Genomic DNA, 24,905 nt, shown 5'->3' on the forward strand with positions numbered 1-24,905 from the left:
CACACCTTGACATGATCAAAGCAAACATATGTGAGCATACTCGGAAAAAGAATGTAACACATGACGGTCACATTGAGCGCCACCCACAACATTACTATACCAGACCTCTTTTACTAACCAGCCGGAAGTGATGACAACCTGTCAAGTGGAAATAGTTTTGACCGCTACATAACTGAACTTGTTTAAGAAGATCAAATTAGAAATCTCTCTAAAACTAAGTGAGACTTTAATAAAGTAACATGGCAGTAAATTAATCTTAAACTTAAAAGGACAAACTGTATTTCAAATACAGGAATTACTGATTGAGCCACTTGTGATAAATATATATTTTATTCTTCTGACTGTTGAAATGTAGAGAAATAACAAAACTTTTATATAGTTAATGAAACAAAGTGTCTGTTGTGGACAGAATGCAGGTGTGAACACTAACCACAATGATGGTGATGCAGTTTCCTGACATACACAGTAACAACTCAACTGTATATAACAGCTTACAAAAGTGAAAAACATCATATAACTCTTACATTTATATATTGTGTATATATATATATTATATATATGTCAAAGTTTGTTGAAATGACACAGTTGTCTGGGCGAGCTCTGTCTCACAATGGAAATAAATGAGAATAATACGCCCACATTTACCGTCAGAATCTGTTCTACTGAAGCAACTGAGCTCACCACAACTCAAACTGTCTGCCTGTCAGAGATGTCTGTGTGCCGTTTTATCTTGATTTTCATCTTTATGTGGGGTAAGATTTTCATAATCATTTAAACTACCACAATAAAAACGTTTTGGTAAGAATAATTAAAGCCATGAAAACTGTTAGCTTACTTATAAAATGACACAAATTAGCAAAGTGAAAACTATCCACTGAGATTTCCTGATCTCAGACACTTCCTCTATATACACTGACAAACTTTCACTGCTGTGAAGCTTCATGTGTGTATAAATGTTTCAGGTGTTGATGCAGATGAAGTGAAGTCTGTGTCAGTGACGGAGGGAGATTCTGTCACACTGTCCACTGATGTTACTGAAACACTCACAGATGACCAAATACTTTGGAGGTTTGGACCTAAAAATGCTCGCATTGCCGAAATCTATCATTGGAACCCCCCAATATATGATAATATTGAGATATTCAGAGACAGACTGAAGCTGGAAAATGAAACTGGATCTTTGAGAATCACAAACATCAGAATCACAGACTCTGGAGTTTACAAACTACACATCATCAGAAGTACCGGAACCCTGTACAAGACATTCACAGTTTTCGTCAATCGTGAGTTAAATTTTCCTAACAATTATTTATTAATGCAACCACTCAGCTGAAGGTTTTATACTGAAGGTCTTTCAATGTTATCATAATGTATTCATAGTCAATAGAACATGACATACAAAAGTTATTAAATGGCATAAAGATAAAAGACAATCTGGACTGTTACAATAGCAGATTCTCTATTTCAAAGCCTCCAGCGCCAACCACAGTTTTAAGTTGAATTATATGTATGCTTGTATTTTTATGTTCATGAAAACAACATACTTTTTTAAACTCCTGCACACTATTTTTTTTATTCCTTCAGTTTCCTTTCAAAACCAAAACCAAAACCTCACACTCGCAAGTGCCTTGCTCCTGATGGTGACTCATCCCTTGACTCAAAGATCATTTTGGATGTTTAATTACCATTTGTAGCATTTGGATCTCTAGACGAGGGCTTACTGGTCTTTATTTTTATGAAAACCTTAAAATTTACCAAATTCAAGACTTTTTTCACTTTTGCCTTTAGCTCAAAATTAGACTCATTAAGCACGGGTCACATATGTATAGTTTATTTATATAAACTCGTCATACATATGCACAAATATTTCTCTTTGTTTCGAGCTCGAACACATATCTACTGCTTGCAGCTATATTGTTTCTTAGTCTTATCTGTCAGCTTGGTTTGCTTTATTTTTAGTAACTTTAAAGAGGTCTGTTCTGCTGAATATGGTGTTAGTTCATAAATGTTACACAACTAATCAATGTATTTGTATTTACTGTTTTTTCCAGCTCGTCTGCCTGATCCTGTCATCATCAGAAACTCTTCTCAATGTTCTTCATCATCAGGAAGATCTTCAGTGTCAAAATGTGTGTTGTTGTGTTCAGTGATGAATGTGACACATGTGAGTCTCTCCTGGTACAAAGGAAACAGTTTATTGTCCAACATCAGTGTGTCTGATCACAATATCAAACTCTCTCTACCTCTGGAGGTGGAATATCAGGATACAAACACATACAGATGTGTCATCAACAACACCATCTCAAACCACACACAACATCTCAACATCACTGATGTCTGTCAGCCGTGTTCAGGTAGAGTACGACAGTTTATTCACTGATCTGAGATCAGATCACTTACAGTAATGACGCTTGTGGTTCATGACAGGTCTCACCTTTATTCATAAACTTGGGATGTGTTGTGCGGCTCTCGGAACTCTGAAGATTGTGTCTACACTTCTGATCATCTGCTTCTGCAGGAAACACAGACTGAATGAACGAGAACACACGCAGTCCGTCTCAAAATGACTTTTAAAGATTGTATACAGTTGTGTGATGGACAGCTGATCGATCATTGAAGAATGTTAACCGGCAGCAGTAAAGTATCATCACATTCATTGTGTTTTTTCTTGTCAAGACAACAAACCGTATTTCTAGTATTTTGTTTTGATCTGCGAATGCATGCGACACTCTTGGAGCTTTGTTTCAAGTACAACCCGGTGACTTCAATTGTGTCGGAGTGCAAAGAGATGTGGTCTCGTTCTGGTGGTGGACATGACTGTGTGCTTGTCTATTGATGTTTTGTAGGTGCATTTGTGTGTGTGTGTGTGTATGAGTGGTGTGAATAAAATGGGTGTTGCAACTGTTGCAGTATTAGTTGATCAATTAAGATACATCAGACAGTTGGAGAGCAGAGAACAGACATCATCCGTCCAGGAGTGAAAGTATAAGTAGTAATAATAAATGGATGAAAATAATTTTGTCTTTTGTTGTTTTAGAGCATTATGTGTGTTTGTTCTTTATGAACTCATCCATTATATTAGATTGATGTCTAGCTTAACAGCAACAAATAAATCACAGCACTGTCAAAAATCTTACAGATAATGCATGTATAGCTGTGCTGGGACTCTATGTTCTCAAACAGATGCTCTGCACAACAATGTAGGGGTTTCTGTGATCTCATCAGGGGTGTATTCCAGATAGCTGGTTTTGTGACATACTTGGGCAAGTTTAAGGTTTAGTTAGCTGATAACCCCAACTTGCGGTTCCAAAAACGGAGATAACTTTCAGGGTCTGTAAGTAACCATAGCAACCGGAGCAGGTTTTGTTCCAGGGTTAGTTCATTTTAAGGAAATGATACTAAGCTTTAGGGGTTGTCTGCGCATGTGTGCGTTTTTGATGAGCGTCAAGTGGGCGTGGAAGCACAAATTACGTAAACTATGTTATTTTACATTAATATTTCAATTACATTTCCAATCTCACCCATTCAGCATACACAACTAATTTTAATAATAACTTTATTATTTAACCTTATAAAATGAAACAATCTTCAAAGGACTGCAATCCCAGAAGATGTGAATTGCCCTAAAGTGGGACATTTTATGAATTTAGGATTTTGTGAAATATTGAGATGTTTAGCCAAAACATTACATACACAACCAATACCATTTTTAAAATACCCAGGAGAAACCACATGTCCTAAAGTGGGACACTAGGAAATTAAAAAATAAAATATAAAGTTTATACATACAAAGTTATACTACATTTTGATGGAAACACATTTCATAAGCACATTAGACCAAAAAAGTAGCAGGACTGCTTTGTTTAAAATGAATTCCTACTCCTTAATATCAAGTTTGACCTTGAGTCTTCTCACCATGTACTTTTTGTTTGTTGATTGCTCCGCCCTCAAATATGACTGGACATCTGAGAGGTCATGTGATTTTGACCACAAGACACCAAAGCTTTGACTTACCAATAGTTTCACTGTCATTCTTTTATTTAGGGGGGACATAATGTTTGCAATGTATACAAACATTATACCTTAAGTGTATCTGTTTCTAAGTTACTCAAAACACTCAATTTTATAGTAATATTATTTTAAAGAGTATTTCACTTTCTGTGCATTTATAAAATACACAAAGTAAAACGTAACCAAGTGTAATTGTTCTGCACATTTATACAACAACAATCTAACAATTCTAAAGATAAGGACTGTTAATCATGGCAGAAAAAAGTGGCCACAAGAGGGCAGTAAGTGCACAGTTATCTGTATATTCAGTTGTATGATCAAACGAGCACAGGCACACAAGTGCATATTGACAAGTAACTGATTTTCTGATTCAAGACTTATACAAGTAAAAATACTAAAGCATCAAAAATAGGAGCAACAACAGTACTGTAGTCATGTGACTTGTGATTTATGGCTTGGGACACACATTAAGAGAATGTACAGTATTATGATTTAAAGTTTATCACAACTTTTTCTATCCCACGGTAAGCTTGGTATAGTAAACCTTCACTTCTAAGTACCTTCATCTGCATGTTCCAGACCTGTGGAAGACAATGGCATCAGACTGACCTCACAGAACATGAATATTACTGAGCAAACCTCTTTCCTCAGATCCTGGCATTGCTGCATTTTGTAGGTGTCTTTTTTTATTTTAATATTACATAACTGATTATCAAAAGTACAACTATAGGCAAGATTTTAGATTGCACCCCTACTATACAAACAAACTGAATAAATAAAAATATTAGAAAATTATTTTTTTTAAAGGAAAATTCATATTTATTTTAATATAACTTGAATTTTGATAACATAAATAGGAAGTTTATAAATGACAAAAAATATTTGTACTAAAAATGTTTCTAGGCTACGTAGGCAACAACTCATTGTTTGAAAATAACTATAAAAATAAAATACAAATTTCTCAAGTCTATTTTGTCACCACCACTTATTGGAAGAAATAAAAAATACGGAGTGTCTGTTTACCATGCCGAATTCAGCAGGACTGCAGTTTGTTGAACTTTTTCCCTATCACATATCAGATTGTAAAGTTTTTTTTGTTTTATAAAACTATGAAAATATTTTAAAATGGCTGTTCAAGTCATTAATGTACCAAACATTTTGCTCTTAGTTGCACTTTGGTGCTTTCCTTATTGTTCTCGACATGCGGTTGCTGTCGTCTATTGCAAACTAATTACATTTTGATACTTAGAAATCTCATATGAATGGAAAAAGTCACAACTTTGTAGGTTCATGAGTTCAAAAGAAATTGAGAAAGTTCGTTGTATAGTATATATTTGTAGCCTTTCTGGCAATTCACGTAGTGAAAATAAGATTTTTTTAAAGATATAATTTTCCATCCGTTTCCCCTTGAATGTTTGTCCTCATTAGCAGGGGGTCCCAAACGTCTCAATCCTTGACCCACCTACAGGTCATCTTTGTCAAACACCCAATGTTTTAAATGAGGAAAACACACATTCGTTAGGTTTATTTTACCACAAATAAATGCGTTTAATCAAATTTCGCGCTTGTGACGCACATGAATATTCCCAACGAGTTATTACAGAAACAATGTATCAAAGTATTGTTTGTGTCGTCTTGGTCCCCACGATTTTCAAAACAAAGTTACGTCACTGATTTTCACATAATAATACTTTCTCAAGCAAAAGATTACGAAACACAATAAATGATGCTTATGTGGATGCCTGCTATTTGGGCCAGAGCATCAACATTTTTGGTGGTCACTCCACTTTCGGGAAATTCTTCTTAAAACTGTCACGTGTTTTCAACGTGTGTAACTAATCTTGTTTTTCAGGTTAAACAGGTAATCTGTCGAATTTTCCTGTACCCGCAGGGCACCTATGACTGATATTCTTAACGCGTATTATGCGTAACGGAGACCATGAGTAATCTGTGCAGGTAAACTTCACTCGGTGACTCCTAGAAGTTGTCCCACAACTTACGTTAGACTTTGGCCTTGTTGTTAAAGCGCCTGTATTCTGGACTCAACGACTCTATCTTCGAAACCCACTCATAAAGCTTGCTTATTACGAATAATTTGACTTGTAAAACAATAATTAGGAAGATTTTTATTACAAATGTCTTTTAGTTGTTATTTCTATTAATGTTAACCACAATCTATGTTATATTAAAATACATACGAATTTTGCCTTTAAGAATGGTCATCTTTAATTATTTTGTGTAGAAGGCGCACAATCTATGTTAGCTGGGAAACCAACAAAGGAACATAAAGGGGGTTGTCCCGATAACAGTCTCTCCCCACTCACCTACACTTTCATTCATACATGACTTACACTGAGGAATCTGGATTTGGTCCAAGAGACTTGCTTATAACCTGTGTTGGTAGCTGTAACTATTTATTTTCATACTCCAGTATAGGGCGGGTCAGACAAGGCAACATTAGCCAGAACACAGAGCGACATATACGATTTACAAATAAAACATACACTTTTTAAAAACATTATTGTAAATGTGTGAATTTGCAGGGATCATTCATTCATTCATTCATTCATTCATATACCTTCTTGAAACTGACACAGGTCAAACATGGTGAAACTAACAGTGATTTAATGGTTGCTTTTCTTTGTGTTTGACAGATTTCAGGAAGCGTTTACCACATTTAACACTGCTGATAGCTGTTGCTGTGCTGCTGGTCATAGTTACATCTGTTTGTTTGATTTACTACCACTACAAAAACAAGCAATGAAAGTGAGTATTTATGCCACACTGTTGTTTCATCAATTTTGCAAATTAATAATGTGTAATAACAATAGTGCACACCCAGACATGATAGACCAGACCAGCACGCCTGTGTAAGCACAACGCCTTCAGGAAGCCCATGCATAAGGTAACATTCATTCTGTTTGTAATTCAGTTTAGAGTTTATCTATCTTCAATCAGAAAGTCAGTATGTGCACTATTGTGACTGTACTCATGTGATCATGCATCTGAATATGCAAATTATTTCAATCAGACTGACACTTTTTGCCATTAGCAGTATTGATTGTTATATGTTTGTCAATACAATTGTGGAAAATTCAGCTTGTGTTGTAAACTTCTGCATTCAAGTTATATTTGACCACAGGAACTCTGATTTCTGTTTTTTTTTCGGCATTTTTCCAACACGATGTTCAAGATCATACAGCAAATAAAATAAATATTTTTTTTGCATAACTGTCTTACAGGACTGGTTTTCTGTTATTAAACAGAACCGCACTGTTGATTACAACGACAAACGTTTGACATTTATAAATATTTCTCATCTTTTTGTAACGAATGATTTGTAATTAAAGATTATATTGCTGGACAGACGAAGTCATTACGGTGTATCATTTTACCATCATGTCAAAGGCATTTACAGACAGGACACAATCGCATTGATACCTGCAACAAATACACTTGTGTGATTTCCTATCTTATAAATTATACCATAAATTATACTAAAAAGAAGCGATTTGAAGTCTGTTCTCATAATTTGATCAAGAATGAATAATCATATATTCAGATGTAATGGCGTATAGGTATTCGTCATCAAAACTTTCTAAAATTGTACTTACATTTTTGAAGTTTATGGATCTAGATTAAATTAACTGGGATTGTCATGTTATGGCTCCAAACACCAAAAATGATAAGCAATGTTTATTCATGAATACTTGATTTTAAAGTCCAACACATAGGGGCTAAAATCTTCAAGGTGTTTCCCTGATTGGAATTTGAAAATTACTTAAACCAGTTGGTTGAGGGTGAAGAGGAATTTTTCAGTCAGATACAAACCCTGGGCTAGATATTTTGTGGTTGAGTTGTTATTAATAGATCGTGTTATTTCTGCGAAATGAGTCTTTTAGTCAGATACAAACCCTGGGTTACATCTTTTGTGGTTGAGTTGTTATTAATAGATCGTGGCATTTCTGCGAAATGAACCTCTCAGTGTAACAGGATAGATCATTACAGGAATTGTTCTTGCTTTTTTTTCATTGTTGTTGAAAAAAATTTACTTCATGGCTTCTGTGATAAGGTCTAATGGTATCTGTTTTGTAGTCAGACCTTTTGACTTCCCTGTTGACTATTGACTCTTGTTTGTAGGCATCTTTGCACAGTCTGTTTCTTTACAGTCCTTATACTTTAATATACATTACTGGTATTATTGGTTATAGTTTTAGGTTGAACATATTCAGAAAGTTTAGTTAGTTTAACTAAAACATGTCAATGACAATTAATTCTAAGCTTTTCAAGCTAAGTGTTTAATCTGTTACTCCCTTCCTTTCAAATCTAATGTGTACAAGAATTTGCTAAATGATACTGAGTAGATCTTCAATAATGCAATCCAACACTGAAAAAAATTGAATTTGTTAAATTACTTTTCTGTATGTTTCTACTCGGAGATGACACTATCATGATAATGTGAGGATGACTGCAAATATCTTGATTAAGTAACAGAAAACATGTATAGGCCTACAACAGATAGACACAACAAAAGAAAAAAACATGCATTCCACATAAAGTATCTTCACAATAGCATCAACATAATGTAAAGTGATTTTGAATTGAAGTGCTGAAGAATATAAATTTTTTTGCAAAGGCTCGTTGGATACGTTTATTTTTTATTTATTGGTATCTGTTCCTGGTTCCGCCAGCTACTGTACAACTTTAGGAATGAAATTAACACAATCCATGTTTCTGTTTTGCCTGTCTGAAGTCCTGAAGACACTTAACAAGAGTGAACTGGTCAAATACACTTAACATTTGATACAAATATTCATTTTGACAATCATTCATGAAAAAAAGTTACGCATAGTCTTGTATTTGTAAATTATGATTACATTTATGATGAATTTTGTTATTCTGTTCTGCCAATGAGGATGATATTAGTGAGATTATGATCTTTCACATAATAGGCCCAAATCCTCCACAAGGTGAGTAAATGATGACAGAAGTGTTGGTTTATTTTTGGATAAACAATTCTTTAATGCTTTGTGGTCACGATGTGGCTTCTTATTGATAGAAACAAGTTTTAGCAACAGTAATATTAGAATATTAGATAGAAAATATTACTGTTATCATTTACATGAGTATGAATATGATTAAACACAAGATTGTTAACACATTTATGAATGCATTATGCCAGACAAATTAAAACTTTTTCATAGACATTGTTGTAGCGTTTTCGTTGTAATTATATTTGCCCATAGGCTGGCACGATATTACACTACATTAGGGTGATGTGATGATAATAAGACAACAGCAGGTGTTTGGTGTTGATGCAGATGAAGTGAAGTCGGTGTCAGTTATGGAGGGAGATTCTGTTACTCTACACACTGATGTTACACACATATAGAGGCCATAGGGTTTACAGGGAATGGTTAAAGAAAGATAAAATATCCAGTGAGCAGCAGTTGTGACCTGACTGGTTGTATGTTAGTAAACAGAACAGAATAGTTTATCACTGCTAGATCTTTGGAGGGCAGAAATATTTCTCAGCTGCGAGTGATGACATATTTAAATGATCTAAGATCATTCATTCTTTCAAGCCATGACAGTGTCATTATAACATGTGAATGGCATTTACAGACAAAGTGGCCACCAGGACACAATCACATTGACACAACTGCACCTTCAACAAATCTATTGAGTAAAATGATTTTTGTATGCAGATTTCTATGTGACGTTAAATTATGTATTGGTTTGTGACAATGAAAAATGTTCAACGTCTTTTGATGTTTATAATGGGAGATGGCACTCATGATAATTGCGGCAAATACCTTATACATGCCAAATGAATAAAACATTGTAAATTAAATCATACATATAATCAGAATTGTTTACATACTGAATTGATTTTAAGTGATACGATATAAAAGTTACGTCACTATTGTAAAAGTCTTTCTCTTTCTTACTGTAAACTCTTTGTTTACCCGGCTGGACAACCATATGCTCTGTGGCGTGCAATCTTGTACCAGGACTAATGTGATCAGGGATATGTTATTTTTTTCCATAGTTATGACACCAGATGTTTGTCTTTTCCACTATAGGAAATTCAGCTCTATTTTGTCCAGTCCATAGCTGAATGTTTGCGTGTTGTGTGTGCTCCTGTTTGTCAATAAAAATATTTGGAAAGTCTCTCTAAATTGGACAGAAACAATTATATATTTAATAATGTCCACACTAGAAGCTAATGTGCAAAATAACTCGCTGTGGGATTTTTAAAAGCCAATGAATTTTGGTTATTAAATGGTATTGCCATGGAAGGTGTCTTTCTCATTTGTTATCGCTATAGGAATGCTTGGACTTCTTAAAGATCCAAATAAGATCTATTAAGCATCATTCAAAGATACAATAACCACCATAGCGCCTTTATCATTCATATAAGCTACAATCTTTAACTAAACAAGATTTCTTGTATTTGCTGTAATACTTACATTCTTGCCCTGATTTTTCAGTGATTCGACAGTGTTTGACTGCAACAACAATCACGATGAAACCCACCAACACCACTGCTGCTGCTGTGATGGCACAGACATGTGAACGGTTCTCAACTAGACATCATGAAACAATAATTGGTAAATAGATTTCATTTTACATAAACACTTTTCCAAACTTGTTGTGTACCTGCATGTCCATAGTGGATGTTTATTTGTCTACACAAATGAACAAATATGTTGTTGCTTTAACCAATAATTTTTATCATAATTGCTGTCCTTTTCAATTTCAATTTCAATAGGTCCAAACAATCGTAACAACTATCTGCTAACAATCTCTTTGAAACTCCAACACAGTGTCTACACAGGACGTGAGCGGTGCGACACAACAACCAGCTTGTTTTTAACGGGTTTGTTGTGTCGTGCCACATCCAGTGTGAATAAAATGTCAAATTATAATGGGTTCTATGGGGTCATATTGTATTTTGCCATATTGCGCCACACCCGGTGTAAGTACGGTGTTGGAATGAGCAGAATATCTTCTTAAGCACTGGCAATAATGCTGCCGACAGCTGCGCTGATATTTGGTTCAAAAGCACTCTTGCTTCCTTCACAATTTCCAAACATCATGACTTCAAAATATATGAACTACACCAATACCTGAGTATGTCTTAATGACATGAGTGGTGTTGTGATGTTGAGTTTGGTTTATGATGGGAACGGTCAGACGGTCTGGAAAAAATTAAGGAAATGTTCTAGCATCAATTTAAATGCTGCTTGAGAATTCACGTATTTTGTCAGCGAGGTTTTTAATGTTTGTAAATGGTCTACATAAAGCATCTAAGCAGTCCTTAACCAGCCAAACCCTAACCACCTGATACTGTGCGTAGACTAACACTGTGCTGTTCTGATATATTTAAGACTTACATGAATTAGAAATGTTTCTATTCTAATTAATGTATTATAAAAACAAAAACAAATCAATGACCATTGACAGACTACAAGGCTGAAATTCACATTACTCACCATAGACAGAAACATTGAATCTTTTATACAATGTCCCTCTGCTGTTGATGATCTGAAGTTCATGAAGTCCAGAGTCTGTGCTTGTGATGTTTGTGATGGTGAGAGATCCAGTCTGAGTGTTGATCCTCAGTCTCCCTCCATATCTTCCAGTTTGATCATATGTGTAGGCTGTTTGATGATAAATCTCAGCTATACGATTCGCTTGAAGTCCAAATAGCCAAAGTATCTGTTCATCTGTCTGTATGTGAGTTAGATTAGTGTTGTAGAGTGACAGAATCTCCCTCCATCACTGACACTGACTTCACTACATCTGCATCAACACCAAACACACCTGAAGAGCACATTTGGGAAAAAGTTTTTCAATGTCACTGAAATGCAGACATTTTCCAGTAATTATTTGTTAAAGTTATGATGTTAAAGATATACGATGTACTGATGCTTAGGTATAGGTTTTCCTAAACTGTTGCTAGTCTAAACTGATTGGTTGCTAGGGGCGTGGCTTAGCATCTACCAGTTGATGATACTATAGGCTATGTGTGAATCAAACAACCCCCCATGTCTCTACGATGTTCTGATGTAGAGTTATAGGTATAGTTAAATGGTTGCTAAGTTAACATGTTTTGTTGCTAGGGGCGTGGCTTAGCGTCTGCCAGTAAAATCACTCTAGGCTATGAGTGAAATTAACCAACACCCATGTCTCTAAGTGTTCTGATGCTTAGATGTAGGTATTGCTAAACGGTTGTAAGGCTAATCTGTTTGGTTGCTAGTTTTGCATGCCTTCCTAACGTAATGAAGTTCCTGGGATACTGATTGGTTGTCTTAGTCAATTGCGAATCACCTTGTGTCTATGACACTGTGCTGCAGAGATCCACCTGGTTCTTTTATGATGGGAGTCTATGGGAACGGTTGCTAGGTTGCTTTAAATGGTTGCTAGGGCCCTGGCATCATAGCGTCATGATGACCATGTGATACTGATTGGTTGTCCGAGTCAAATGAGCCCACCCCCTTGTGTCTAAGTGGTTGTACTGCAAAGTTATTCAGCTCAGGACAGTTATTACAGTTGGCACCTTATATGGGCATGTTTCCTCCCCATGATAGGTCAATGGGGTATTTTAGGGGTCTTACACCCCAGGGGTACAATTTACACCCCATTTTGATGTATGTTCTTACAGAGGCTGATAGGCTCTTCAAATGTGGTAACCCGCATGTTTCTAAAAAATTCTCGAAGAATTTCTAAAAGATCGGTGCAATGTTAAGTCAATGAGATTTTTGGGGTATGTTTTTGCCCCCATATCGAACCCCCCTGCCCGATCGCTCAGAAAAGGCAATTTCAGGAGCCTACGAAAAAAGCTTTGTGACAAGTAGCGTGCCGAAATATTGGTAGAAGAAGACGAAGAAGAAGAAGAAGTAGAAGTAGAAGTAGAAGTAGTATAAGTATAAGTATAAGTATAAGTATAAGTATAAGTATAAGTAGAAGTAGAAGTAGAAGTAGAAGTAGAAGAAGAAGAAGAAGAAGAAGAAGAAGAAGACGAAGAAGACGAAGAAGAAGAAGAAGAAGAAGATTAAGAAGACGAAGAAGAAGAAAAGAAGAAGAAGAAGAAGATGAAGAAGACGAAGAAGAAGATGAAGAAGAAGAAGAAGAGGACGAAGAATAAACCGTCAATTTGAGGTCTCATTCAGGGGCCTACAACAAAAGCTGCGGGACAAGTAGCGTGCCAAAATATTGGTAGAAGACGAAGAAGAAGAAGAAGGAGAAGACAAAGAAGAAGAAGAAGACGAGGAAGACGAAGACGAAGACAAAGAAGAAGTAGAAGTAGAAGTAGAAGTAGAAGTAGAAGTAGAAGACGAAGAAGAAGAAGAAGGAGAAGACGAAGAAGAAGACGAGGAAGACGAAGACGAAGACAAAGAAGAAGTAGAAGTAGAAGTAGAAGAAGAAGACTAAACCGTAAATTTGAGGCCTCATTCAGGGGCTTTTTCAAATCATCACTATTAATGAGTTTACAACGAGACGGGCATAAACTCAGGTCAGCGCGAGCACGTAAGCACTTTATCTCGTCACTGTAACCATGAGGCTATCGGCACCGACAAAGTCTGGAGAAAATTGAAAGATGTGAGAAAATATTTCAGTGTGTTCAAAGTAACAGTAGAACGGACTTAATATAGAAAGGCAAAAATGATGCCCTGACAAATTGTAACTGTAACTGTGTTGTTTGCTTTGTTGCCTGAGGTCATGTTCTTCTTAATTGTTCATTGAAGATTTTTCAACGTAATTCCTTTCTATTCAACTGATTTCTTAACAGTTTCTGAGCTTTGATCAAGTGCAAAAACTTTTAACAATGTGGACAGTTGTAAGTGACAGCTCCTGACAAAACCTTACAATTTGATAATTCCTGCAACATCCAATACCGCTGACATAACTAACATGCATCATGAATATAAAGATTAAAAATTATTTAATAATTTACTCTCTGCACTCGAGTCCATCGATGAACTAGCGCTGTAAGTTAAATGTTTAATGTAAATCTTTAAAACTTACCTTTCACCAGCAATAGAGAAAATACACAAAGTGTCAGTGACATTATTTCGCTCCTATGAAACAGATGCCGAAAACTTTCCGTTTATAAAATCTCCTTTCACTTGCTGTATAAGCTAGAACTGTATGAAATTCTTGTCCTTGTACGACTTAACGACCGCACATCCAGACCCGCACTGAGTCTTTGCTAAGTGGACTAGCAGCTGACAGTCGCATCAAGACTTGTTCGCAGAAGTTGAAGTGTGTGCGCGCGAGAGGGAAACACGAAATAAACAAGTGAACCACACCCTCGCAGGCACACACACCTAGCCGCTAGTGGGTGTGGCAGGTAGACTCATCAAGGGAAAAATGCCCACTTGGTCTACCCACTTTAAAGCTTGTTCCTTGTTGGTGTGTTGTGTGGCTGGTCCCGTTTGTTTCGTTTTGATCTACATTTGGGTTCTGTCTGACGCCTGAATGCTAGGCAGAGTTCTCTTGGACTCTGTTGTTTTCATGTTTTATTTATTATGTTAATAAACACTTTTTTTTGCAACTAAACTAACTCGAATAATTGCTTCATACATTTGTCGCGGCTTTGAGCCGGTCGTGACAATTGTGATATTTAACTAATAAAAATGCAATTACAGATATCAAGAATTAGGTTTTTTACTAGTTAAAATAAAAAATTTGATGTCAAGTATAACAATTTTTACTAGTGAAAATGTAATTACTGATATCTCAAATAGCAATTGATACAAGTTAAAAATTATATCCTTGATATCAAGATTTATACTTATTACTTGTAAAAATACTATTTAAAAAATCACATCCTGAGAGTGATTAAAAGCTTATTCAGCACGCTATACGAGTATGGATAACCATTTTCTTTAACATACGACATATGTAACTGTCTTTTCAAGCACATTGTGCGTTTAGGGGCGCAGACAACTGAATGAAACATAAATGAATGAGATTTGTTTCACTAGATCTAACACAATTCTCCTCTATTGTGTAAGTGGGGTTTCATTAATGAAAACAATAAGCTTCTACTTTGCTGCTATCACAAAACTTGGGTATCAAAGAGTTGACAAAGAGATGCTTATTCGTTATAACGAATTAATATTTCGTTTTTACTAATTATGATTTCGTTATTAGTATTTCGTTTAAACGGATTTGTATTTTTTAACCAATTAGTGTTTCGTTTCAACGATTTTTTCGTTTCAACGGATTCGTTTTTTTTTTACCAATTAGTATCTCGTTTTAACCGATTTATATTTCGTTTCAAACAATTATTATTTATTTTGACGAATAAGTATTTCGTTTTATCGGATTGGTATCTCGTTTTAAGGGATTCATATAATTTAACTAATTCATATCTCGTTTGAAATCAATAATATGTCCTTATAAGGAATTAATATTTCAGTGATATCTCATTTTAACAAAATAAAATATCTTGTATTATCTCGTTAGGACGAATTAAGATCTCGTTTTAACGGATTAATATTTCGCTATAACGAATTAACATTTCGTTTTAGATGAATCTACATCTCATTATAACGAATTAACATCCATTTTTTATCACTTGCGGTTTGGAGCCACATTTCAAGCTGAATTAACCTTTTCTCTTATCTTAGACTCCACAGGAATGCCTTTATTTCTTTATGTGATTATGATATTCCATTCCATTCCATTTTCTACCGCTTTATCCGAACTACCTCGGGTCACGGGGAGCCTGCGCCTATCTCAGGAGTCATCGGGCATCAAGGCAGGATACACCCTGGATGGAGTGCCAACCCATCGCAGGGCGTGATTATGATATCATATTACACATTTGTTATATTTCCTTTGTATTTTATGTGCATCAAACACAAAGGAGGATTTGAGAGTAAGTGTGTCCTTCCGCTCATCCAGCAGTGTTTAATAAATACACAAATTAAACTGCATTAATAACACACACATGCGCATTCAGATGACATAGTGAGAGATGAGAAGAACATGTCAGAATACAAAGAGATCATCTACAGTCTTCACATGAGAGATCTGTCACAGGTCAATGAATACACATCACACACATTCATGAAAATAATAGACTTTCTTTTCATCTACTTCCTTTATGCTCATTATCACAGAGACATTCATAGAATAACAGTTTTGCAATTGAACATGTTTCTGTTTTCTCATACTTTGTCTTATAAATACTTTTGTCAAATAGGTTTCCTATAAGTATATGAACAGAAACATGGTCAACAAAATTAAACTCTGCAGACACAAAATAAAATACTGAACTGAATTATAGCATTTGTTCTGTTTGTCTGTGTTTGTGTAAATGTTGGTCAGTTTGTGTTCTTCATTCACTTGTGTTGTGAACTGGTAGTTTGGTTGAGGTCTGAGCTAAATGAATGTGGTTTATTCTGCTTGCTGGTGCACGAGTTGAGACTTTGTCTGCATAAAGTTTGTGTTATGCAAATTTGTTTTCATCTCGTGTGCACAAAATTAACTGACTTTAAACAACAGGAGTGATAAAGATCAGACTGAATTTGATTGAAATAAATGTTTTAAGGTTAATGATATTTTCATTCCTAACATCACCAGATACTCTAGTCATGTTCTTCATCATCAGAAAGATCTTCAGTCTCAAAATGAAGCACAAAAGAAGATATGAAGAAAGCTAGTGACAAAAAATCCAAAGTACCCATTGATTTGTTATTGGTTTGTGTCCATACAGTAGAAATTAACATTAAAAACCCACATTCTTCAAAATATCTTCCTTTGTATTCTGCATGTAGGTTTGAAATGACAAAAGGGTGAGTAAATGATGACAGAATGTTTTTTTGGGGTGAACAATTTCTTTAAGAGCATCTTATATCGAAACTGTAGAGTAATGAGGCCACCTAGTGGACAGATTGAAACTCGAAAGTGTGACTTTGACATCATGTTTTCCTTAATGTGTTTAAAGAGGTAAAAATAGAAAAAAAATCCAAATAAAATAATTAAACAAATGAATAAACTGAGAATGGATAAAATAAATGGATGTTGTTGGTACAGTAACAATTTTTTTATATGTTTTTATTGCTGCCAACTGTTGTGATATATTTAACTATATAAACGTACATAAATGCAAAAAAATACAAAATTGTATTGATGAGCTCTTCACTTAATTTATTCCCCGACTGTAAACTCATAATAAACAAAGGTTGTGCTTACAGTAAGTATCTATAGAACTGTGCTGTTGTAAGTGCGTGTGTAGGCCTACAATGCATACAACTGACTACACAACTTTAACACAGACCTAATTTAAGGGAACAACCATTTATACAGTGTAAACAACATTATCATAATATAACAATATTTGTAACAACTGTATACAATGATTACGAGTCATCCTGGAGTTACAGTAGCATACATTTGAGCCCTTCATGAATAAGAGTCACCATCCAAAGCACACGTGTTCAAGTTCATTTTTGAAACGATAACAATAAAAAAATCTTGTAAAATACGATAAAAATATTTATAAAAGTAACAAAAGTTCATAAAATTGCCTTAAAATTCTAAGCTCTTTGAATTCTGGGCCTGAGACATCCCTTGATCACCAGCAGATCTCTTACCCAGAGTATTAACTCCTGCTGTGGACTACATTTCCCACAATTCTGTTCACCGACTAATTGTTGCTACACCCGATTCATCTCCCCTCAGCTTTTTATAAACTTATCTCTATTCCTCTTTGTTGATCATGTTTCGCCAAACTTGACATTTCTTAGCGTTTCTTCAGTGAATTCTGGATTTATTCTGTGTATTGCCCTTGTATTGTTCTCTGGTATCTTTACCTCCCCTGACACCCTCCCTGTTCTCTCAGGTATGATTATTAGTCACCCGTTTGAAATTTGTCATAAAGCAGCACATGATAACAATCTCTCATTACACTTAAAAAAGTTTCAGTGTTTCAGTTTCACTAAAGCTGTGTTCCAACTGGTCCACTTATAGATCTGGTGGGTGAAGCTACTTCTTACTCTAGCGGGTGTCTGATCCAGGGACATCCATTATAGCCAAAAAAAGAGCTTCAAAAATAAATGTCTTGATCCCAGACATTATGGAGAGCACTGGTGTTTAGGCTCAAAGTGTATTTAGCTTAAGGTTTTACAGCTCATTGTTCTACAAGTGAAGATACAGGAACACTGCACTCATCTGAAACTCCATTTGAAGCTGCTAGTGGCACAGAAACCTCATCGTCATCACGTTCCTGTAAACACGAACAAGTCACAAAGAAGAACAGGAAAGTAACTGGTAACTTTTAACAGTAAACATTCATAAAGATGCAGATAGATAAATGGTGCAGGTTTCATTTCCATTCAACTTCCTTAAACACATTAATAAAGTGGCTTACCATATTATTGTTGTTCATAGGTTTCATCTCGGTTTCCTCAACTGTAAAATAAAAAGTTGTGATAAAACTATCAATAAAAGTAAAAAAAGATATTTTTCCTTCCGTTATTCCTGTTGGTGTCAGTACAGAGTTAAACTTAAATCAACGAAAACCATTTGAAGTCAATCGAGTTATTTAAATATACATCTAGTGTCTTAAACTGTAGGTTTGTAGGTGTCATAACATAATTTGGCATCTGTACTTGAACACTCACCGTCCTGTCCTGCTTGTCTTTTGCGATTCAGGGCAATGACAGCTACTGCTGCTGCTATGACCACAAACGCTGCTACAATGATGATCACTGCTTTATAGTCCACACCAATCCTGACAGGCCCACCTACACATCACAAGAAGATTTGTGTCAGTAAAAACAAAACTGGTTTTGTTTAATAAGCCACATATCTCACACTAAACACAACAACACACATTTTGAGACTGAAGATCTTTCTGATGGTGAAGAACAGTTTGAAGTGTTTCTGCTGATGACAGGAACAGACAGATGAGCTAGAAAACATGAAAAAGAAAACACAAGATTAATATCTTAGAAGTAAGCAGGGAACATGTTTAAAAGCCCATCGGTGCAAATTAAAAAAAGTATTATTCTAATCTCCAGCTTGTAACTATACATAATGACATCAAGTTGTGTGTTCTGAGGTACTTAGTTTGCACACGAGTGGAAAAAATGTCTTGTGTTATTTCTCATTAAGAACAAATATCAATGAAATTTAAAACATGTCAAAACGTGTTCAATGTACTCACAGACAATTACGCGGAATCTTGTGCTTAGGGTTCCACCGCTGTTGATGATGTGTAGTTGATAAAGACCAGAGTCTGTGATTCTCGTGTTTGTGATGGTGAGAGATCCAGTCTGACTGTCCAACTTCAGTCTGCCTCTGAACCTTCCACTATCAATATCATCATATATACGGCTTTTATTGTAACGCATATATACTTCAGCTGCACGAATGTCCTCGTTGTTCATTTTTAGCTTCCACAGTATGTGATCGTCTCTCTCTATTTGAGTAAGATTGGTGTGTAGAGTGACTGAATCTCCCTCCAACACTGTGATCTTCTCTTCATCTGAATCAGCAGAAACACACCTGAAACACAGTTAGAAAGTGTTTTCCAACATTAATATGCAGGTGGATTCTTTATAGGCAAGAGATGCATGATTACGACTCCTGAGTTCAGCGAAACATGTTTTCCAAACAGAGCGCACAGTTTTACAATTCTCTGCCCTAATATAAAACTTCTTCTTGTACTGATTTCATAAAAAAAAGTTATAATATAAGAATGAACAAACTTCACATCAAAGCAAAACATCCTGAGCATCCTCGGAAAAATAATACATTGAGGCCACATTCAGCGCCTCCCACAAGACTACTGAACCAGAGATCTTTTACTAACCAGACGGAAGTTGTGACAGCCTGTCAAGTGAAAATAGTTTTGTCAGCTACATTTAAAAAGATCAAATTAGAAATCCATAGTAAAAACATGATGGTAAAAAACTGTATTTCAAATACAGGAATTACTGATAGAGCCACTAGTTTTGTTTGTTTATTTATAAAGCACAGCAACAACTCAAGATAAACAGCTTACAACAGTGCAAAACATTATATAACTCTTACATTTATATACATTATATATATATACATAGATACAAATTGCTTGGAGAAATGCTGCAATAGAGGGAATTTTTAAATTTGTTTTACACTCTAAATAAAATATTAAAACATGTTCAGGCACGCGTTATAAACATTTTTAGTGTTTCAAAGTTTGTTGAAATGACACACAGTTGTCTGGACGAGCCCCGTCTCACAATGGAAATAAATGATCAAAATACGCCCACAATTACCGTCAGAATCTGTTCCGCTGAAGCCACTAAGCTGTCAACAACTCAAACTGTCGGTCTGTCAGAGATGTCTGTGTGCCGTTTTATCTTGATTTTCATCTTTATGTGGGGTAAGATTTTTATAATCATTTAAACTACCACAATAAAAAGATTAGTAAAGAATAAGTAAAGCTATGATAATCGTAAGCTTACTTATAAAATGACACAAATTAGCAAAGTGAAAACTATCCACTGAGATTTCCTGATCTCAGACACTTCCTCTATATACACTGACAAACTTTCACTGCTGTAAAGCTTCATGTGTGTATAAATGTTTCAGGTGTTGGTGCAGATGAAGTGAAGTCTGTGTCAGTGATGGAGGGAGATTCTGTCACACTGTCCACTGATGTTACTGAAACACTCACAGATGACCAAATACTGTGGAGGTTTGGACCTAAAAATGCTAGCATTGCCGAAATCTATCATTGGAACCCCCCAATATATGATAATATTGAGATATTCAGAGACAGACTGAAGCTGGACAGTCAAACTGGATCTCTGACCATCACAAACATCAGCTTCACAGACTCTGGAGTTTACAAACTACACATCATCAGAAGTACCGGAACCCTGTACGAAGACATTCATGGTTTCCGTCAATTGTGAGTACATTTTTCCTAACAATTATTTATTAATGCAACCACTCAGCTGAAGGTTTTATACTGAATGTGTTTCAATGTTATCATAATGTATTCATAGTCAATAGAACATGACATACAAAAGTTATGAAATGGCACAAAGATAAAAGATAATCTGGACTGTTACAATAGCAGATTCTCAACTTTAAAGCCTCCAGCACCAACAACAGTTTTAAGTTGAATTATATTTATGCTTGTATTTTTTAGTTCATGAAAACAACATACTTTTTTAAACTCTTGCACACTATTTTTTTTATTCCTTATGGTTCCTTTTAAAAACAAAACCAAAACCTCACACGCGCAAGTGCCTTGCTCCTGATGGTGACTCATCCCTTGACTCAAAGATCATTTTGGATGTTTAATTACCATTTGGATTATTTGGATCACTAGATGAGGGCTTTGTGTACTTATTTTATGAAAACCTTAAAATAGACCAAAATCTAGATTTTATTCACTTTTGCCTTTAGCTCAAAATGAAATGGCATTTCGACTCATTAAGCACGGGTCACATATGTAGTTTGCCTTGTCTAAACTTGTCATAGATGTGCAAAAATATTTTTTTTAGTTTCGTGGGTCAGCTCGAACACATACCTACTGCTTGCAGCTATATTGTTTCTTATTCTTATCAGTCATCTTGGTTTGCTTTACTTTTAGTACTTTTAAAGGGGTCTGTTATGCTACATATGGTGTTTGTTCATAAATGTTAGACCACAAGACAACCAATCAATGTGTCTGTACTTCCTGTTTCTTTAGCTCTTCTGTCTGTTCCTGTCATTATCAGAAACTCTTCTCAATGTTCTTCATCATCAGAAAGATCTTCAGTCTCAAAATGTGTGTTGTTGTGTTCAGTGATGAATGTGACACATGTGAGTCTCTCCTGGTACAAAGGAAACAGTTCATTGTCCAGCATCAGTGTGTCTGATCTCAACATCAGACTCTCTCTACCTCTGGAGGTGGAATATCACGACACAAACACATACAGATGTGTCATCAACAATACCATCTCAAACCACACACAACATCTAGACATGAATGATGTCTGTCAGACGTGTTCAGGTGTGTTAACACTTCAGGTGTGTTAAAACTTGCACATTAATGACACATAAGGTCATGCAATTGCCAAATACTACGAGAGAAAACGTGAATCAGTTTGACCATATTCTCTTATTTTCAGGCCGTATCCGGTGCTCTGGTTTTACTGAAGCTGTCATTCGATTGGTTACTTCTACTCTGATGGGTGTGGCTACTGTTGCAGTATTAGTTGATCAATTCAGTTACATCAGAGAGCTGAAGAGGCGAGAACAGACATCATCCGTCCAGCAGTGAAAGTATTAATAATAAATGCATGAAAATTATTTTGTCTATGTTGTTTAAGAGCATTGTGTGTTTGTTCTTTATGAAGTCATCCATTATATTAGATTGCTGTCTAGCTTAACAACAACACAGAACACACTGTCAATTTCAAACATCTTACAGATGTTGAACGTGCATTTATAGCTGGGCTGAGGCTCAATGTTCTCAAACAGATGCCCTGCAAAACAATATAGTTGTTTCTGTGTTCTCCTCTGTACTGCCTGTTCTGTCCTTTTTGCTTTAGTTGAGATTTAAATGTAATCCATTTGCATTCAACCGTTCCCATTTTACATCTTAAGTTAGCAAAATCACTTTCACTGCACAGCCTTCTGCACTATTCTGATGAAGTCATGCAAGCCACAAAATAACTGATATGCAAATGATGTTTATAATCCCCTCGCCATAGCATTTGCATTCCTCAATCCAGTTTTAATGCTCCGTTGTTTTGGAAGTCTTGGGTACATTGAAGTCCATCAAAATGTTTCTAGCCCAGGTTGTTGTTTACTTTAAATTGGTAAAAAAGGTTTTCAAAAGCATGTCAGCCATAAACCTGGTCAGTAATATGAACAGTGTTTGTGTTCTCTGTTATTATAAACTTAACCAACACAAAGTATAAAAAGAGAAAACAAGCGTTTGTAGTGACCGAATGGTCAAAATTAAAGCACACTGGGGAATTCCGTGAAATGCGTTGTGTTGTTATTTCCTTCTCTTCTGTTGTTGTTCTCTGCTTAACCACTAGATGGCGACACTGTAAAAGCGACACTTCAATGAAAGGCATTAGTTTTTCTATCCCAAGCCAAACGGGTGACTCACTCTCAGTCCGTGCAGTGAAAATAAGATATTCTGCGTTATGATTTTACATTTAACCACAACAATGACTTCATTGCGTTCAGTCAAGAGTAAAAAAGTATACATAACAATATTAATGCGCTCAGTGTTGACATTTCGATATCCTGGGTATGGGGAATGCCGTTCTGTCTGTCGTATAAAGTTTCAGTTTAGAGTGGTCTGTATGAGTGTCTATGTTGTCGGATTTATGGCATCTGACTTTCGGTACAGTCAGACTGTCACATCAGGCCCGCAGCAGTCTGCAATATTTCGTGCAGCTCACGGTGATTGGCTCTCTCTATAAATACGGAATTCATTTTTCAGCCAATCACCGTGAGGCGCACGAATTATGAAAAGTGAAAGTGCGCACATTTCCGCTAGAATGTGAGGAGAGTAATTACGGCATATTCTCACTATTATCTAATATCACTTGACATTCTGAAAATATTAAACAACAAAAAAAGTTAAACATTATTAAGTTAACGTGTTTGTATACATTACCGTATACTGTCACATGTGTTTATCTAAGTTTCTTTAGATTTGCAAACATGACATTATAATGTATAACAAATTATTATTTAACTCTTTTTAATGAGAAATAAGGGTTTATTGGAAAACAGAGTGCAACCCTTAATCTTAAGATAACTACAATTTGCTATACATGCATCTAACAATTGAATTTCTATCCTTAATTGCTTCTTATTGTGTAGTGTTTTAGTTCAATTTAAATTGTATTTGTTTTAGTATATTTTTTCTGTTTAGTTATATTTTGTCACAGCGGTGTTTCATTGTGCTGATAATACAGCAAGATGATGAACATTCCTAAAGTTACCACTGGGGAAATACTTTAAGAGGCGATTCACATTGCCCGCGGAATCGCTTCAAATCACTTTTAAAGTCTCATCACCAACAGCACGTGTGACGTGGTGAGTCTAAATGTTGGAAAGCGAAGCACAGCTTTCTCTAGTCACACGACTCACTCTCGGTTAGGGGCACCGTGAACGCGTTCGCACCCCAGTTGCGCCCCTGCGGTGTGTGAAACAGAAAATTGCGTCATGCGGACGGCGCGTGGACGGACGGACGAGCACGGACCAGACGAGCACTTTAATGGGACGAGCACAGGATGCACACAGTACTCTTACCATGATTACAATAGTAAACGTAGCCATCTCTTTTGGCTATTCGATTTGTATTACCACAGTTACCAAAATGATTATACAGTTACTAAATGTTTAATTTGTGGTGACCCTGGTTTTAATAAGTTACATTAAGGCACAGAGTTCACGATCAATACGACAGATCTGTTTCAACATATGACATCACACTAAATCAAAATACCTTAATTTATTAACACATAAGACAAAAACTAAGGTGATATTTCTTGTGTGCATGCTTCTCAAATCCTCTCACGTCATAAGTTGAACCACGTCTTTGAATGCGGAAGAAGAGTACGATTTGTCAGGGGGATCTGATCTCGGTACATAGCACACGCCTCAGTTAAAAAGTTAGCGGCGTCACTTGAGTTTGCTTGAAATAATTGCGTCAACGTTGACCATTTTGCAAAAGTGAAATTTACGGCATTATATTTAAGGACATGTGTTAAACCGGTAAACAGAGAGACAGGAAAATAACACCGCGTGAAAATGTACAACATAATAAATAACAACCATTCCAGTTCTCAATATCATTATTGTGTCTCCATGTCAGATTATCTGTTCTGCTTTGTCGATTATTAATTTAGAGAAATTACGCT

General features: G+C 35.7%; 2 protein-coding genes across 3 annotated transcripts in view; one reads left to right on the forward strand and one right to left on the reverse strand.

Annotated features, from left to right (window-relative positions):
* LOC130430626 (SLAM family member 9-like) overlaps window positions 1–19,774 on the reverse strand; it is a 31,633-nt gene extending 11,859 nt beyond the window's left edge. The window contains 3 exon segments of the mRNA XM_056759786.1: window positions 11,511–11,694; window positions 19,395–19,542; window positions 19,746–19,774. Coding sequence (XP_056615764.1) covers window positions 11,511–11,694; window positions 19,395–19,542; window positions 19,746–19,774 — 361 coding nt within the window.
* On the forward strand, window positions 672–2,905 carry LOC130430250 (titin-like). Of its 2 annotated transcripts, XM_056759287.1 has the most exons (5): window positions 672–752; window positions 963–1,283; window positions 2,052–2,164; window positions 2,252–2,354; window positions 2,428–2,905. In XM_056759287.1, the coding sequence occupies exons 1-5, from the start codon at window positions 710–712 to the stop codon at window positions 2,565–2,567; spliced, it is 720 nt and encodes a 239-aa protein (XP_056615265.1). In that variant the 5' UTR covers window positions 672–709; the 3' UTR covers window positions 2,568–2,905. The 2 variants fall into 2 exon arrangements, with proteins under 2 accessions (XP_056615265.1, XP_056615264.1); XM_056759286.1 differs by having other exon boundaries at window positions 2,052–2,354.
* Window positions 19,775–24,905: the final 5,131 nt, after the last annotated feature.

This window comes from Triplophysa dalaica, chromosome 10 (assembly GCF_015846415.1).
Source record: "Triplophysa dalaica isolate WHDGS20190420 chromosome 10, ASM1584641v1, whole genome shotgun sequence".
Lineage (NCBI taxonomy): Eukaryota > Metazoa > Chordata > Actinopteri > Cypriniformes > Nemacheilidae > Triplophysa > Triplophysa dalaica.